Source organism: Bidens hawaiensis, unplaced genomic scaffold (assembly GCF_021521415.1).
Source record: "Bidens hawaiensis isolate Kalapana, Puna unplaced genomic scaffold, B.hawaiensis_p1.1 tig00039554_1, whole genome shotgun sequence".
Taxonomy (NCBI): domain Eukaryota; kingdom Viridiplantae; phylum Streptophyta; class Magnoliopsida; order Asterales; family Asteraceae; genus Bidens; species Bidens hawaiensis.
Window position 1 is genome coordinate 140476 of NW_027505614.1, and position 17968 is coordinate 158443.

Sequence of the window (17968 nt, forward strand, 5' to 3'; positions counted from 1 at the left end):
ATTTAATTTGGATACTATTGTTTTATTATATTTTCAGGTGGTGAAGCAAAATGAGTTTCTTTTGCTATAATGTTTGAAGAAGTTGATGGTAGTTTAAAATGAAAGAACATATTTATGTGTTTTGTTGATGTTCTTTGGTTGTTCGATGTACATTAACATATTGTAACTTTTAATATCTAGACAATGTAATTGATTAACGTTTTGGTCCGAAAGTTTGAAGAAGTATTATATTGCTTGAATTTGTTGTTTAAATTTATTATGTTTGTTGACTTGTTTTTTGACTGTGTGTAACACGCCTATACCATGAAATAATAATAATATTGTTATTTATTATGACAGCTAATATATAATTACTGGGAGTGGATGGAGGTAATATAATAAAAATAAAAAAACAAGAACATCTAACGGAAGCTTTATTTATTCATCATCAATCTCAATCGAGTGAGTCAACGATGGACGAACGATTCGTCTCACGAACAAAACCCTAATCCAACAATTCAATTGGATTCACATTGCCTTTAATTGATTGAAGATCCGCACTTGAGGTAAACATCGATTTAACTCTTCTTTTCATATTAATTGCTTGGGAGAATGTAGGTCAGAAACACTTGATTACTGTTTAATTGATTTATTGATTGTATGCGATTGGACACATTAAAGTTGCTGGAGTCATATGTAAGTAAGTAAGGAACACAAGTATTATTATTATTATTATTATGTGAGGCGACTTTAATTTGACCTAATTTGCTTGCGATACAAGTATCGTTAGCGGTTTCTGATGTTTAAATCGAAGGAATTACCTAATCAAATCTTAATCTGGAAGCTGATCTAACAGTTCTAGTTTTAATCATTGGCTGCTTCATCTGTAAGCAAACCGAAGTTGTTCGTTTCTTTAATTAAATGAACGAACATTGTGTTCATGACCATTCGATAATGTGTCCGTTTAGTCGTGTTTGTTCATTAAAGGTTTTTAATACTTCTCAATGACTTTTCTAATCTTAGTATATAGTATTAGCAAAATTATTTTAACTATAAAACAAAAAAATATACATGAGTATTATACTATTATGTGATTAATTATGTAATATGAATGTGAATGTTAAAAGAAAAAACACCAGCACAAAGTTGTTAGCCGGACCAAACTGTTGACAATGACTGTTTTCAGTTAGCCAAATTAAACAAACATTGTTTGTGTTCATGAATCGTTCACGAACAAGTTCGTGTCCTTAATAATGAACATGAACAAGACCTTGTTTGGATCGGTTTGGTTCGTTTGCAGCCCTAGCTGCTTGTTTCATAGAATGCATATGCTGAGTAATAGTTGATTTACTTGTTGACTATGAAAATTGAATTTGAATCTGAGAATTTGGTTTAATTGATCACTCAGATCCTATTTAATTGCTTATCTTTCTACTTGCAGCAAACTCTGTTTTTGATGTCACATACATCATGAGTTGTGAATCAGCACTTTGGTTTGTAGTAATTTGTTCAGATGTTTGGTTGTCAGGATCTTCTGTTTTTTCAAGGGGAAAAAATAATTATGCTACTCACTGGAAATCTAAAACATATTAGGGAAAATATCTAGCCAAGAAAACAACAACCTAAACCTAACTTTCAAGATCTTTTCAAGCATATTAGGTATATGTAGGTTAATTAGTGATCTGTGACAGTATCCATTGCATACATTGGATTCTCCAAGGAAGAGCTTGCAACTTTCTAGAAGGTCCCTATAATGCTCTATTGGTAGTCTTTTGTTCTCAGTATTTCTGTAGGATCCTTGTGTATTATGTTGAAGCTTTACTATAGGGTAATCTAATATTTATGTAGGAGAACCTAGTATAACTATAATCTCCCTGACAATTTCCATTTCCCAAATTCAACAGACAAGGAAAAGGATACTGAATAGTTGATATTGTGAAGTCAACGAAATAACAATAAGAGAAAATAGATTAATTTAGTTTATTCTTTGTTGGCATCTCTCTTAGTTAGTATAGATTAATTCAGAATACTTTTATTCAACCATTTAAGTTCCAACCCAAGTGCTTTGCTTGAAGAAGTCTTTGAGATTGTGTGATATAATCATCACAGTGTCTGTTAGAACCCAGAAATTGAATGGATGAAACAAGGGATAATTGGCCTTATTTGAGATAGGCTAGATCTCCATAATAAAATTAGATTTTATTTATAGTATTTGATTAAAACATGGATATCAAAAACAAAGGAAATATGCAGCTATTTATTCTACTATTTGGAAAGTTGCAAGACTGCCATTAATTCTCCATTAAGCTTGCATTTAGGAAATACTTTGACCAAGTGGGTCAAGGTGAGATCCAAAAACCTATTGAATCTGCTCCATGGATCCACCCACTTTTGCTGGGCACATATCAGTGTCACTTTATACTTATTAGAAGTGGGGGTGGTAATTTCAGTTCATTCACTTAGTAATTGCTTGACTTGGGTTGTGTTGTATCTCATGCTATTTAGCCAAAAGGGGAACATGTTGAAAGTCGCCCACTGTCTATTTTTAAAGTTTGTGGATACTGCATACATTGCCATGTATAGTGTTATACTGTTATTTGAATATTTTTGTTAATATTAAAGTAGACTTTTGATTTTAGTGTTTAGCAGGAATGGCAATGGCAAACTCCAAGGGACCTTCAACAATGAGAAACATGATGTACAATGGAAAGCACTCATTACTGCCACCTAAAAGTCCATTTCCCAGCATTGCTCCAACATATGTAGATTATGTCTCAAATCCTGCAATTGGGCCCAAAGGCCCACCAAAGTACCGGGATGCAAATCCACATCATCAACGCACTTCATCTGAAAGCTTTCTGATAGAAGAACAACCTGCATGGCTCGATGATCTTCTCAATGAACCAGAAACACCACATGTAAAAAGAGGTCACAGGCGATCATCAAGTGACTCGTTTACATACATGGAAGCTGCTAATGCTGCTTACAATGAATATCAAGCACAAACTGAAAACCGATTGAGGAATTTGACTTCTTCTCCTTCTTGGGGATCTCAAGACTTTGATTTGTATAAAGATTTTAGAAATCCAGGGTCTTTTTATGCTGATCCAAATGCAATGATTAGAAATAAGAACCGAGGCGTATGGGATTCACCACCAAATGCATCCAAACACAACTTTGTTGTTCAAGCTGCTGCATCTTCTAGTGCTTCTGGTGATGGGAATACATCCATTGGAACTGAGAAGAAAGTAGCAGCTGAATCTGCACGGAAAGATCCCGATTCTTCTGAAAGAAAGGATTCTTCTAGAAGCATGGGTTCTATTTTAGAAGCAGACACAAAACGTGCCAAACAGTAAGCAAATCTTTCCTGTTGTGGTCTTTTTCTACATGACAATAATCATGATTATAGTTATTCATGCTCCATTACTCCTGTAACCAGGTAAAAGTATATATCTGGGAATTTTGTACAAGATTAAATTTTACAAGATAAATAGTAGGAAGAACAATATGTAGATTATATTTTTGTCTTTTTTATACAAATATTATTCCATTAATTATTCCGTTACCTTTTACACTGTCCATCTTTATAGCATTGACATTAAGCAATCTTGTATTGTATACAAGAAGTTTCAAGTAGTGTTTTTTTTTTACTTTCTGTCTAAATGATTTCTTTTTCTGGTATAGATATGAGATAAAAGGTCCCATCTAATAGCAACTGCTTTTTATTAGTTTAGCTGCTTTATGTGAGGCTACATATTACTTGTTTTTAAACTATGGTCCACAAGTTAGAAGAGTAAAAAATGACGAGTTACATGAAAAAGTGTGGTGCTTAAAACAGCTTATCAAAATGCTTCAGAAAATGAACACAAATATATTCGTCATTATCTCAGTTTAGTAGTATATTAATGATTTAAACTTTAAAGCTAGCAGTGTATTCTTTAATCTAATAAACCTAATACAGGCAATTTGCTCAACGTTCTCGGGTCAGAAAGCTCCAGTACATTGCTGAGCTGGAAAAGAATGTACAGGCTTTACAGGTAGATTAGAATTTAGAACATACAAATAGAAACATTTTATGGGTGTCTGGTATATACTCAATCGGGTCATGCTGATCTGCTGTAACTGCAGGCAGAAGGCTCTGAGGTGTCTGCTGAAGTGGAATTTCTAAACCGGCAAAGTCGTATTCTGGGCATGGAGAATAAAGCACTGAAACAACGGTTAGATAATTTGGCTCAGGAGCAACTGATCAAGTACAGTAAGTTTCAACACACATTCATTCTTTGCAACTTGAATCATTATTGCTGATTAATGGATGAGGATGATGGGCAGGTTGGGTAGCGGGTCAGCCCGGATTGGGTTGACCCACAAACGCTTTTTTGTTTATTTTTACAAAACAACTTACCATAATAAACGCATTAATTGTGGTTAAAAAGAGGTATTCGAAGGGCCGTAAACGAAACTAACCAAACCAAACGAGACCGTGTTCATGTTTATTCATCAAGCATTTAGCATTTATCGGACAAACAGACTGTTCACGAACAAATAACCGAATAAAACTTATTTTTTGTGTTCGTTTGTGTATGTTCGTAAAGTTAATGAACGAGTAAACGAACTTATATCACTGAACGAACATAAACACAAAGGAACACAAACGAACATATATTCACAAATACAAATGAACGAGCGCGATCTCTGTTCATGTTTGTTCATATGGTTAATTGAGCATATTTCTTGTTCATGTTCGTTCTTTTATTAAACGAACAAACACAAAGGAACTTTCCACAGAACGGTTCGTGAACGTTCGGTTCGTTTACAATTTACAGCCTTAGGTATTCTTACAATGATAGGTATAAACTTTTGAATAAAATGATTCAAGGGTTGTATGTATTAAAAATAGACTTTGGACTACTTTCAACCTGTTTAACTCGTTCCCCTTTTATCTAAATTCATTAAAACAAAAAAGTATGGAAAAATATAATATCTAACTGATATGTGGAAACTAGATGTGCAGTTTTAACTTGTTTATATTTGAATGGGTCAAGTTCAGAATATGTGATCTCTGATGGGTCAATTGAGTAAATTAGGAAAAGAAAATAAAAAGCTTATAGGAAACTAACCTCCAAAACCATTTTATGCAAAAAAAAAAAAGAAGAAAAAACAGATTACTGATAAAACAATGTACTTTTTAAAATCATTTATGACACTAATCATCTATAGAAAAGCAAAAGGAAAACATGACAAATACTGTTTTGGGTCAACCGAACCCGAGTTCACCCATTGAAAAATACAAATGTTGACCCAAATCCGGTTTTGTCACGTCATGGAATCTAACCACTTGTTTATGCAGTGGAGCATGAAGTTCTGGAGAAAGAAATAGGACGACTGCGGGCTTTATATCAACAACAGCTACAGCCACCACCGCCACCTCAGCCAAAACCTAGCCACCGGCGATCCGCCAGCAAGGATTCACTCGATGCTCAATTCTCAAACCTTTCTTTGAAAATGGAGTCTGGCTCTACAAGTGATGTTTCAGGTCCGGTTCACATATAAAACCAAGTGTTATCATCCCAACAGGAAGACAATCGTTTGCAGGTTTTACTAGGCTGTTTTAACTTTCGGGCCGTGTTTGTTACATTGTATCTGTATCAATTGGGCTGCTTTTATGTTTCTAATTTTGGTATGTTTCTGTGCACCTGGTAGTCTGGGAATCTGTATCCCAGTTGGAGACTGACCCGAGGTGGTAACCTTAGAACGTGATACGACATTTCATGTTGTTGCATATGCTTATGCTCATTGATTATCAACTTTTATTATTATCATCATCATCCTAGTTTTGTGCAATATTGTTTCAAAAGTTGTTAGTTATGGTGTAATATTTGCCACCCGTCTGATGCACCATCGCCTCTGTTCGTTGTCGATGTTAGTGGTTATAAAAACAAATTTGATTGATGAACTTATTTTGATACTTTTTTTTTCATTCTATAACGGTTTGTTTTAATTCAAGCTCATTTTGGACAAAACACTATAAACACTAATTGTTAGAACTCCGAAAAACTATGCAAGTATATGTACCATTTAAATAACTGTGAAACTCAAACATTTGGCATTTTTTTTTGAAGAACTAAAGAACCGTATAAATATTTGTACCTTTATCTGGAATTGCAAGAAACGTATAAACATACTCGTAAATTTTGTTTCTATCATCATAATACACAAGTATCATTTGCCCCACTCTTTCCTCTCTTTATTAACAACTCTGTCAAGAGTTAGAGGTGAAAACTGACACGCATTGTTAATCACAGTTCATAAGGATCGTACTTGAATGTAAAATCATGTTCATTGAGTACCAAATTACTAGTAACATGTTACGTATCGGGCACATCCGTTAGCTTGTTAAAAAAATACCACTAGGATTCCCAAGTATATTTCTTGTCGTTTTAAAATTTTAGTTTATACTTTTAACCACTATATACAATAACCACCATACCTAGTAAAATCTCATACATAGCAATTAGCAAAGCTATTAGTAAGGTTTGAGAAAGGTGAGATGTAGACAAGCCATATCTCTATACCATAGGATAGAGATGTTGCTTCTAGCGAGACCCCCAACTTCAAACACGATATATGGACAAGAAAGGTGTTTCAGACACAGAATACAAAATATTTATCATGAATCTAAGTAACAAAAATGATACTTACATGCAAAGTACTACCAATATGTCATTAGTAACTACCAACCACATAAGACATGACACAAAAGTATAATAGTAATTGATAAAACATACAAAGGAAAATAATGACAATTGAAAGCTAACATTTAACCGCCACCAACAGTCCTAAAAGAAAGAGGTGACAAAGTAACAAAGGATACGTAATATGCTCGACGCAAAGAGGGTTTCCAAGGATTTAGGTGGTGTTGCCGTCAGTCTCATCTTCACATTTCTAAACCACCTCAATCTCCCCTTCCTAATCTTTTCCTCTAATAACCTCATTTCTTATCTGGTCCAATCACATCCGTTGAAACATTCTCATAAACAAATAGTATACCTTATGGGTTAAAAATTTATTAGCAGCTGATAATAGTATACCGAAACGTGTCTCAAATGCCAGGTATCATCGGGTTGGCCCCATAAGACTAGGTGTAAAGGGGCGAAGAGGGGCGAGAAGATGGAGGAACACCCCCCACCCCCCGGGCGATATGTGGGCGAAAAGGGGCGGGGGTGGGGTTATATTGTCGCCGGCTTGGTTTAAATAATAATATTATTATATTAATTTGACAATTGCAACAGTCAAAAGTAATAAAAAAAATTAATTAATTAAAACAATATATATATATATACATACATTTATATATATAAACATACACCTTCTTCTCCATTTTATACACAATTCATACACAAATTCTTACAAAAAATTAGCAAAATGAATCCTAGAAACAACCCGAACCAACCGAACCACCCATTCCCTCCTTTCGGTCAACTCCATGGTTCGCAAAACCCACCGAACGTGAACTTACAACGGAACCCGATGAACCCGATAAACCAACCGAGCTATCCGTTTCAATTTCTCGACCCGAACGTAAACATGTACGCCAACTATCTCATGCCCCAAAACTTAATGCCGGCGTTCGGGTCTACACCACCGGAGTTGGAGCCGGTGACGGTGCCGGAGACACAAACGGCGCGGGCCTCCGGTTCAAGCCAAAACACGACCCGTAAACACAAAAAGAAACAACCGGGGGAGCCGATGGCGCAACGTGATCCATACAAGCATTGAAGCGAGGAGGAGGTCATTTCGGAGGATCCCGGTGTCGGTAAGTTTTTTAATATTAAGTATTTATTAAAAAATATATTTAATGTTTATTAAAATGTATACTAATTGTGACAAATAATTTTAATTTATAGCTAACTTTCAAGCCACCGGGGTGTTTTGGAAGAAAGTATTTGAAACTTGGCCCGCGATAACCGATAAACCCGAAGACTACCGGGGAAAATAAGCGGTTCAAGCCCACTGGAAGGGGCTTAACGCCGATTGTCAAAAAATTTGCCGGGATAATTAACTGGTTGCAGGGGTCCGGCTGGCGTAGCGGGCATAACGACAGCAACATTATAACTCAAGCCTTGAGCGACTTTCGAGCTGAAGGCCAAACTTTTGAGCGGTCCGGGAAAACGTTCAAGTATTTGAATTGTTGGGAAAAACTACACCATTGCGCGAAATGGAAAGGGGCACCAACCGTTCCGGTCGCCCGACGAGCCGGCTCATCCCGGCCTTCAAAAAAGTCGAAGACATCGTCGTTGACAGATCCGAGCACACCAAACACACCCTCCGATGCTTGTAGCTTCTTCGTGGACGAAGCGGTTAATTTAGACGACGAAGAAGAAGTACAGGAGTTGCCTCGACCACGCGGGAGATCGAGAAAAATAAGGGGGAAGGTTCGTCGTCAACACGATTCAATACGGCGCCCAGTGAAGACGTCGGACAATTAAACGAGCTGGTCGGTCGTTTGGAAACAAATGCCACGGTAATAGGAAACGACCTTCGAGCATCCCACAAACAACAAGAAAAGCTGAACCAGACGTTGGAATTGCGTCAAATGAAAGAAGACTACGAATCCCTCAAATTGGAGGGGTTTCACGAATAAGCCGCATTATTGTTTCAACGACGACGTGAAAAAATGTGCGAATATTACGGATATTAGTTTCTTTTTTTTAGTTATGTATTTTTTTAATTTTTAGTTATGTATTTTTTTATTTTGTTTTTAATTTTAATGCATTTTTATTTAATTATTTAAATAAATTGGTTTTTATTTGTTTAGTTTAATTATAAAAAGAAAATAATAAAAAAAGATATTCGAAGTCGATGACTATTCATCGCGATTACCTTGACACCAAAGAAGAGTTCGACCCAATGCTTTATTTCTGTCCTAGTTGATCCTGATTCGACACTAGAAGTATATTGATTTTTCCCCAATAACCGAATACTTTTGTCTGTAAATACTGCATACCTGATTCCATCCATAAATCGATTTGATTCCCTATGAGTTCTAGTCTCAATAAGACTACTAATTCTTACTGTTCATTTAGTATGATATGAATATACCACATCAATTCGTTATGTATGAATGATGAGATTTCATTGATACAGAGCTAATTCCGATAGACTTATTGGAGGGTCCCATTGGCGTGCATCCAGTAGGAATTGAACCTACGAATTCGCCAATTATGAGTTGGGTGCTTTAACCATTCAGCCATGGATGCTTAGCGATTGCAGGCCCAGTTTGTAGCCCATACACTATTACACCCCAAAAACAAATTCTCACCCCTTACCGACTAGGCGTCACACGCTTAGCCTAACCAAAAAAACATATTCGAATACTCACTCACCACCATAAACAAATTCCTTCCAGGTTTCTTCTTCATTTTTCTTTTCTTCTTCTAGTATAATATAGTATAGTATGGCGAAGGAGATTAAAGAACCCTGCAAGAAGGAAGCATGCGACATTCAATCTTGTCTCTCTAAGAACAACTTTCTTCCCCAAAGGTACTTGTTCCTTATTATTATTCCGTTTTCTTATTTGAATTGCACTTGTTCCTATATTTATATCATTCCTTTGCATTTTTCATAACCCTAGTTTATATTTATTTGAAAAAAAAAAATAATAATCACTCATTTCACATGATGAATTGTGCTTCAATCTATGCTATTATTATATCCATTGAATTATAGGTGTGTATTGTTCAGTAGGATCATGTAACCAAGGTTATTATTATTATTCTTCATAATAGGATTGGATTGCTTGCAACTATTATTCTTCACAAACCGAACAAGGCCTTTTATCAGACAAACGGTTCACAAACAGCTAACAGGACGGAATTTATTGTCCTTGTTCGTTCGTTAACGAAACAAACAAATACAAATGAACACAAACTATGTTTTATTTGATTTGGCTAACCGAGAATGGTTTGTGTCAAGGTTTAGTCCCTCTACCAAGTTTGTCTTGGTGTTTTTTTCTAACATTCATATTCATATGTAAAATTTTCAAATCGGTTCGTACTCTCCTTTTCTGATTTGAGTTGCAGTAATTCCTAAATTGATATCATTCGTTTGTATTTTTCGAAACCCTAGCTTATATATTTGAAAGATAATCAGTGATTTCACATCAATCTATGCTATATTCATGGAACTGAAGGTGTATGTAGTGAAGATGTTCAAAAGTTTTAGCATCAATATTTTAGCCAGGCAGTGGGTTATCGACTAGTGATTCACACAAAGTATATATATAATTTTTCAAATGCTTCAAAGATTTTGACTGGTACTGATTTTAGGGGCCGATTAGGTGAAATCAAATCGGTAGCCCTCCCTTTTCCGATTAATCGGCGCCTAGTTGTGATTTTTACAACAATGGTTATGTGTCACTATTGCTCATGTATTGCATATATAGAAGAGTATCAGGAAATTCAAATCAATGTACAAGTATAATTGTTATTAATGAAAACCGATCGATATGCACCCAAATTGTATCGGCTTCTTCAACCCCTTGTTCATTAACCAGAGATTGAACAGGGCTGTTATAGTTCAAGATTGGATTGCTTGCAAATATTGTTGTGCTGGTTCATTATGTGTTATTCTGTTTAAAACTTTAAATATGTTCTGTATTGTGAAGTTTGTTTAATTACAATGTGTGTTATCTTGGATGTTAATACTTGATATTATGTGTTTGATGGTAACAGGTGCATCAAAGTTATACAGTTACTACAGTCATGCTGTGAGCAATGTGAGTACAAATCCACTCATTGCGGCTCTGTTTCTGGTCTTCTAAAGCAAATAAACAAGAAAGCTTAAAATTTCAAACAAGAGGGGGTTGGGATTGAAGCTTTGTTTTTGTCACTTTCTTGACTTGTAGTGAGTTTTTGGCTTTTTTCCCATGCTTTGTTATTGTCAAATAACTTGTTTTCTATATTTACATCCTTAGTATGAGCCGTTGATAAACTATGGGGGGCCAATACACCCAATTACAGAATCAGGGTTGCAAGTGTTTCCCGGCCATAAAGCACAGGGTTGCAAGTCATAATTTTCTCAAAAAAAATTAAGACCAAACCAACCCGTTTTAAGTAAATGGTCAAAGTTCAAAATTGCCACCAGGCAGTAGGCACTATTAGAGTGTGCTTATGTAATTGAAGTGAAATGTCATGGAGAAACCGCTTTGCTTAGATGGAAAAATTGTTCTGGGACACATGTTGCAATGATTAATTTACATCAACGTGAAGATGTCTTACTAAAGTAATAGTGGGCATTGAATATGTTGAGTTATTAAAATCTGACTGCAAATTTTGCAGGAATAAATGATGGGCGCAATTCTTAAATGATAGTAGCTAAATGGAAGCATGTACAATGAACAATAGAAGCAGGCAGTTTAGAGAATTGTATGATGAACTGGTTTGTAGAAATGGATAATACAATTTGGAATGTTCTACAGTTGGTTTATGTAGATGATCCTTGTCTGTGATATCTTCTTTCAATTGGTTTTCTGATGTTTCACCATGGATTTTGCTTTTTCAGTTTATGTTTTTAGAGTTGGAAATATGGACAGGTTGGATAGCGGGTCAAAACATAAGTTCTTGCAGGATCGGTTTGAACAAAAACACACTTTATCAGAAATAAAGTAAATTTTGAGCTCTTCACGTATATGTTTATGTTAAATATGATTACATAAGTATATGCAAGAGTAAGAGTAAAGCAAAAGCAACTTGCTCCAACTATAACATGGTTTCTGAAAAAACAGATTTTATTTGACTCATAATAACACAGGTAAGTTAATTGTATTCCCCCTTATGTCATTTTCTAAAGGTGTAAAAACGAACATATTTTGACAATTCGCAGTATGTACCGCTTTACTAGTTTGACAATTCGCAAGGCCACAACACATTTACATCTTGCAAGGTTACTATCGCTTCACTTATTGGGAGGTGAAACGTGGGTTTCCGGGCGCCATCGTTTGACCAATGCGTGATCAATTGACCGGTAACCACAGTCAATAACCCCAGCAATGCGTATATAGTGTTTAACGTGTTCGGGGATAGGATGAGTTCTGACCCACTCCCAAGATTTTTCGTCACCACGTCAAACATATAACCGTTCTTCATAACCAGCTCATTTTTAAACAAAGTAAATGCCTAGTGTTTATTTTTCAAAAATGAAAGATCCTCAACAATTGAACCGGAATTTAAATTGTAGTTTATTTTAAAAAACAAAAAGATGTTAAAAAAATTTGTTTCAAAATGCAGAGTGGAGGATTTTATTTTATGAGAAATGATAATATGCATGGTATGATAATATGTGAGTAGTATTCTTATTGGCCCTATAGGCGTCACAAGAAAGTAAGTCGACATGACTAGAGTCTACTAGTCAACTAAGCAAACTTGCTTTTCAGGAATCTAGCCACAGGTTAGGGGACAAAAAAGAATCTCCCAGGGAAGTAGATCACCAGATTTTTGTTGGAGCAACCTTGCTTTTGCTTTACCCTTACATTTTATCCTTTTCCTAGAGTTTGGTTGTTCAAAAAGCAGACTATATAAGTCCACCTAACATGTGAACGGACTAGGATTCTCAAGTACAGGTGCGTGTTCTAATGTGTCACCTCTTTTTTATCTTCAGAAAATCAGTTGGAGTGTGCTTGTTCAAGTAACGAACTACCTATTTGTGTCCACAACTCGTAAACCCACCTACTTATAAAAAATAAAATTCACCACTAGGCCATCTTGTCTTGATGTAGTGTTAATAAATGGATTGGAAATGGTGCATTTTGCATTAATCAATATGATTACAATGACATGAGGAAGTTCCCAATTTCCAAAACTGATTTCTTCCTGTCCTCTTCCTACCTGATAAAGAATATAATCATTCCTGCTATATCTGATGTTTCTGTTTCATTCAACATGAATATTCAATTGTACAAATATGACCAAAAAACACATTATGGAGACCTTGTACCAGTGTCCTGTCTTCTCAAAGTCAACGGGATGCTTTCATGATCCACGCCATTTTCCTCATCATCCACATGCTTTAGCGATCGGACTGACAAAGGTATTTGACCTGTAGTTTGACTTAATGTCAAAAACGACTATCATAACATAAACTTGAAAGTAATGTGGGAAGATGACATTTTGTAGCATGTCAAAACAGGTTTGGGTTGAAATGGGTCGGCTGCGTGAAAATGGGTATACTCAACTTGGGTTGACCCATCAACTTATTTTGTTGGTTTTTCAAAAAAAAAATAAAATAATAGTAATACTGCTGTAAAATATGAATGCAATACTAAAAAATTAAAATTTCTGCATAAAATGATGTTGGAGGCAGCGCGCAGAAAGATAACTTTTGACAACCTTTACTCTTTTTACATGGTCAACCCATTTGACTCGTCACCCGTTTGAAATTAAACACAATCCAGATCAACTGATTCGTAAAAAAGCAATTCACCATCTCATCATCTTATGAATCCCTAGAAGAATTCCTGATCTTTTAAAAACAGGGTAGTGCTTGATTTATCTTTTAAAAAATAAATAATGAACTCAAATAAGTAAAGCAGCATACCATCAACCATGTCTTTGGTTTTATGAAGCAGGAATGTTCCAGAAAGAATTGTCACAAAGCCACATAATTCTGTTATAATCTGAGAAGGATCTTGCCCATCCCAATCCTGTTTACGAGATTAATTTAATAAATTCCAAAATAAGAAATAAAAATAAATAATACCCCTACACAAGCCATATTTTGTAACTAATTGATAAAAAACCTGATTGATCATATCTTAATATGCAAAAGACTTTTTACAAAAGTAAACGCAAAAACATCACTGAGTTGGAAAATAACCTTGAACATGATGACACTAGCCAAGATCGTAAGAGATGTGAACATAACATAGTATATAGGGGAGACAACAGCCGTATTGAAGGTGTCAAGTGCCTGCAAGTCAACATTAATAATAACCAAGTATTATTTATCACGTGGATAACTAAAGAACAAACAACTTATAAATTCTAGCAAAATTCATTACCTTGTTTAAATAATTCATTTGGGTAATGACACAAAGCAATACAACAAATGTAAAGGCCCATGTTTGGGGATATACAAGCTGATTCATTCCAGATAAAGTAAGCTTCAAAGCAATGCCGATTGTTTTCACACTCATCACCTGAAATATAAAAATTTGAACTTGATATATTAGAAATATAACAGTGTAAGGCAATTGGGTTATATTTTTAAAATATTAGTTAATAAGGGTATGAGGGATAATTTGAGAACTCCTTGAGTTTTAAGAACTTGAAAGAACTAAGATGTAACAATTTCTTTTTCTAGGTGTATTATACGTACGTTAAATTTACTAGAAATATTTTTTGTATTTTATTTTTACACAAATCAAAAAGTGAAACCAATGTAACGAACTGTTACATTACAGCAGAACAGTGTAATGTAACAGTTTGTTACAGCGGTTTCACTTTTCGATTTGTGAAAGAAAAAAATACAAAAATTTTCTAGTAAATTTAATATAGATATAATAAAGGAAAATAGGTTTTAAATAATCCTAACTATGCCCTACTGGCAAATAACAGTCCCAACTTAACACTTGGCTGGTGGCGGTCCAACTAAATGTGTATTTGTTTTCAACGGTCCGCGACTAACGAAACCTTAACTCCGTTAGTATGATTCTGAGCCTGCTGAGGTGGCATGCTCTGTTGTCAAAAACCTGCTTACGTGGCATAGTATGTTCTCTCTCTCTCTCCCTCCCTCCCCCTCCTCTCTCTCTCTCTCTCTCTCTCTCTCTTTCTCTCTCTTATGTCGAAATTCATGGTTTTTGAAACATGTTGCTCTTTTAGGTCAGTTAATTCTTCCTTTTTAGCTTTAAATTTGATTCCAGTTAGGGATTGAAGGTGTTGGTGGTTGTAGGTCAGTGACGGTGCTTGTTGCAGGTTGTTGGTGGAAGGTGGATGGTGAGGGTTAGGGGAAGAAGAAGAAAGAAGAGGTAAGGGATGGGGAGGAAGGGTGGGGATTGGGGCCCACTTTTATGCCACATAAGATTTTTTGACAACATGGCATGCGCCCTCAGCATCATACTAAAGGAGTTAAGGCTTCGTTAGTCGGGGATCATTAAAAACAAATACACCTTTAGTTGGGACCGCCACCAACCAAGTGTTAACTTGGGACAGTTATTTGTCAATAAAGCATAGTTGAGATTATTTAAACCAATTTTCCTATAATAAATACGAAATAAATATTAAAAGTTGTTACTTCAAGTTCTTTCGAGTTCTTAAAACTCAAAGGATTTCTCCAAATGAACTCAACCTTGGGTCAAACGGGCCAAAAGTAGCCATCGATACATAGTATACATGATCAATGCATACAACCACCTAATCACCTTTATTCAGAGATTAAGATTATTTTTCTAATATTGTTTTCTGTAATCATATTTAACACACTAAATATTTGTAAGAAATTTTAAAAATGAAAAAAGTGTTTTCGGATCAACCCAAGCCGTTTTAACCCGTACTAAAAATGACTGGACCCACCCAACGTGCCACCTTTAACTTGTGAGATAAATAGGGGTGTAAACAAGCCAAGTCACTCATGAGCTACACGAAATCGACTTGCTAAAAGCTCTAGTCGAGCCGAGCATAAAAGTGAGCCTGTTTAACAAACGAGCCCGAGCTTCACTAATCGAGCTTGAGCTGGCTCATGAGCCTAAACAACCCTATTATTTATATAGTATATATTTATATAGTAATTATACTTAATGAAACTATAATAAAAAGAATATATATAAATTAATTAATAAATAATAAATGAGCCGAGCCCAAGCCAAGTTTGAGCTTCAAAAAGCTACTAACGAGGCGAGCTCGAGCTTAAGAAATAAAGCTCGAAATTACACCTCCAGTCAGATGTATAGCTTGTAAGAAAGTGCAACCAATCATTGATACTTACCGATAAAGAACCTACTAACGAACAAACTCCAATGTAGCACATTATGTGTGTTTGACCATACAACGGTATATAGTGAAATACAATTATAAAAACAGCTATCAACACCAGCACTGCATATAGAACAAAACCTGCAGAAATAACAACTCAAACAAGAAACTGTCAAAACAATCTAAAACTAAAAAACCAAATCATAGAATAACAATAATAATAATAATAATAATAATAATAATAATAATAATAATACCTGGCTCGGTAGCAAGAGCCCACACTTCTGTGACTGATTCAATAGGACGTTCTTGAGGAGCATGTAGAACGATTGTGGTGGACCCCACAACACATAGAGCACAACCAAGAATTCCAAAAATGTGTAGCTTTTCTCGTAGTATGATATGTGCAAGTACAGCGCTGCAATAATACAGCTTCATGTTTAATAATTACATTAGAAAACAGATTTGTGCATATAAAGATTATGTGTTTGCCATGCCTGATAATAATGCTGAGTGCCCCTAATGGAGTGACCAAAATAGCCGGTGCAAACGCATATGCTGCAAAATTTGCAATTTCGCCAACAATCACTGTTGACAAAATCAAAATCCAGACTAATCAGTAACCTAATTCTGTTCATACAACTAATATAAGTGATTAAACATATAAAAAATAAACATACTCACTTGTTATCAAGCCGATCCACCACAGAGGCTCGTATAAGTAGGAATATCCTCCAACTCCTGATACAAATAATATTATAGACTAAATTGGCATGGTTAACATCAATTATTATTGTTGATAAAGTTGAATAAAATTCTATAAATAAATATGAGTTAAACTGAAACAAATGAGTAACCCTAGATCTAGGGATAATCATGAAATGAAGTTATGAAAGCAGCAGAAAAAGAAATAGTTAGGTTAGATAAGAACCACCTGCTCTAACACCAGAGGCACCTGCTTTCTTGAGACCTTTTTTCTTAACGATGAAGCTGGCACCAATAAACAAACTGGAGGACAATGCAAGAACCAAACCCTTGATATTGTCAGAGGACATGCCTCGGTACCAGGTGTGTGACGTCATCCCACATCAAGATCAAGAAAACCCCCTTTTCAGTTTACAACATTTGGTTGAGAAAAAGCAGTGAAATTGATGATGCATAAAATAACAGAATCTTAGGTGGCAACAAATGGAGTGTGATGGTGATGGGCTCTTCTTCTTCTTCTGTGCATCAGATCGGAGGAGATACAAGATGGGATTTGGATTTGGGTTTTATTATTATTATTATTATTATTATTATTTGTAAAAGCATAAAGAAGTATTATAGGTTTTAGGGAGTGGAAGAAAATTAAATTGACCTGGATGGGTCGGTTAACAGGATTGGTTTGTTTGACGGTTTAGTTTTGAGGACTTGACAGATTGAAATGATTATCATTCTAGCATTTACAACGACAGGCACCATATGAACACTCAATCGGTCAATCACATACCAACTTGTAATTATATACCTTACCCCGCATCATTCTATTGCAAGTAATAACATTTTTAAAAATTAGTTAATTGTTATGATATTTACGAATGGGGAAGGTTAACGTACAAATGAAATTAACGTGCTAAACGTGAGAATCAAGTAGAGTAATTATATTTACAAGTAGAGTAATTATGTAATTATATCATAGAGTAATTACATAATTACTCTACTTATATATATAATGACTCTACTTGATTTTCATATTTAACACGTTAATTTTATTTGTATTTGATCCAAACTCATTTACGAATAACAACTTTGAAGTGACATAAATTGACAAAAAAAAAAAAGAAAAAAAAGGTTTATTTGAAAGGCAATTAATTTGCAAATTAAATATGACATTTATTTCGAAAAATTCCGTACGTAAGTCCCTTGGAGAAATTTGAAGACAACATGGGCCATAATCATTAATAGCTAACTTGGACCAAAGTGGGCTAAGTAAAGAGAATACTAAAGGAAACATGACACGGGGGCTTGTGAGGAGATTTGAAGGTTTT

The 17968-nt window shown here is 35.1% G+C and overlaps 3 protein-coding genes and 1 non-coding gene across 5 annotated transcripts; 2 read left to right on the plus strand and 2 right to left on the minus strand.

The window, feature by feature from the left end:
- The first annotated feature begins 508 nt into the window (after positions 1-508).
- LOC143614293 (uncharacterized protein At4g06598-like) lies at positions 509-5780 on the plus strand. 2 transcript variants are annotated; one of them, XM_077087778.1, is made up of 5 exons: positions 509-545; positions 2619-3331; positions 3941-4016; positions 4108-4234; positions 5327-5780. In XM_077087778.1, exons 2-5 carry the CDS (start codon positions 2631-2633, stop codon positions 5527-5529), a joined length of 1107 nt encoding a protein of 368 aa, XP_076943893.1. In that variant the 5' UTR covers positions 509-545; positions 2619-2630; the 3' UTR covers positions 5530-5780. The 2 variants fall into 2 exon arrangements, with proteins under 2 accessions (XP_076943893.1, XP_076943892.1); XM_077087777.1 differs by lacking the exon at positions 509-545 and adding an exon at positions 1543-1743.
- A 3382-nt stretch (positions 5781-9162) lies between these two features.
- On the minus strand, positions 9163-9236 carry TRNAM-CAU (transfer RNA methionine (anticodon CAU)). Its single transcript has one exon. It is a non-coding gene; the product is annotated as a tRNA-Met (tRNA).
- A 197-nt stretch (positions 9237-9433) lies between these two features.
- LOC143614295 (uncharacterized) lies at positions 9434-10869 on the plus strand. Its single transcript, XM_077087779.1, has 2 exons — positions 9434-9519; positions 10710-10869. Exons 1-2 carry the CDS (start codon positions 9434-9436, stop codon positions 10819-10821), a joined length of 198 nt encoding a protein of 65 aa, XP_076943894.1. The 3' UTR covers positions 10822-10869.
- A 2006-nt stretch (positions 10870-12875) lies between these two features.
- On the minus strand, positions 12876-16657 carry LOC143614296 (putative magnesium transporter NIPA3). The gene is made up of 7 exons (XM_077087780.1): positions 16626-16657; positions 16199-16529; positions 15955-16082; positions 14033-14170; positions 13849-13941; positions 13570-13675; positions 12876-13071 (listed from the first exon to the last, which is right to left on the minus strand). Exons 2-7 carry the CDS (start codon positions 16377-16379, stop codon positions 12953-12955), a joined length of 765 nt encoding a protein of 254 aa, XP_076943895.1. The 5' UTR covers positions 16380-16529; positions 16626-16657; the 3' UTR covers positions 12876-12952.
- Between the last annotated feature and the right edge of the window lie 1311 nt (positions 16658-17968).

Bases quoted from the DNA above. Each gene is read 5' to 3' on its own strand.
- LOC143614293 (XM_077087778.1), top strand. From the start codon at position 2,631: ATGGCAATGGCAAACTCCAAGGGACCTTCAACAATGAGAAACATGATG. The intron at 4,017-4,107 runs GTAGATTAGAAT...CTGTAACTGCAG, and splicing joins AGAATGTACAGGCTTTACAG to GCAGAAGGCTCTGAGGTGTC. The intron at 4,235-5,326 runs GTAAGTTTCAAC...TTGTTTATGCAG, and splicing joins GGAGCAACTGATCAAGTACA to TGGAGCATGAAGTTCTGGAG.
- LOC143614295 (XM_077087779.1), top strand. From the start codon at position 9,434: ATGGCGAAGGAGATTAAAGAACCCTGCAAGAAGGAAGCATGCGACATT. The intron at 9,520-10,709 runs GTACTTGTTCCT...TGATGGTAACAG, and splicing joins AACAACTTTCTTCCCCAAAG to GTGCATCAAAGTTATACAGT.
- LOC143614296 (XM_077087780.1), bottom strand. From the start codon at position 16,379: ATGAAGCTGTATTATTGCAGCGCTGTACTTGCACATATCATACTACGA. The intron at 14,171-15,954 runs GTAAGTATCAAT...TTTATATTTCAG, and splicing joins CGTTAGTAGGTTCTTTATCG to GTGATGAGTGTGAAAACAAT. The intron at 13,942-14,032 runs GTAATGAATTTT...GTTGACTTGCAG, and splicing joins AAATGAATTATTTAAACAAG to GCACTTGACACCTTCAATAC.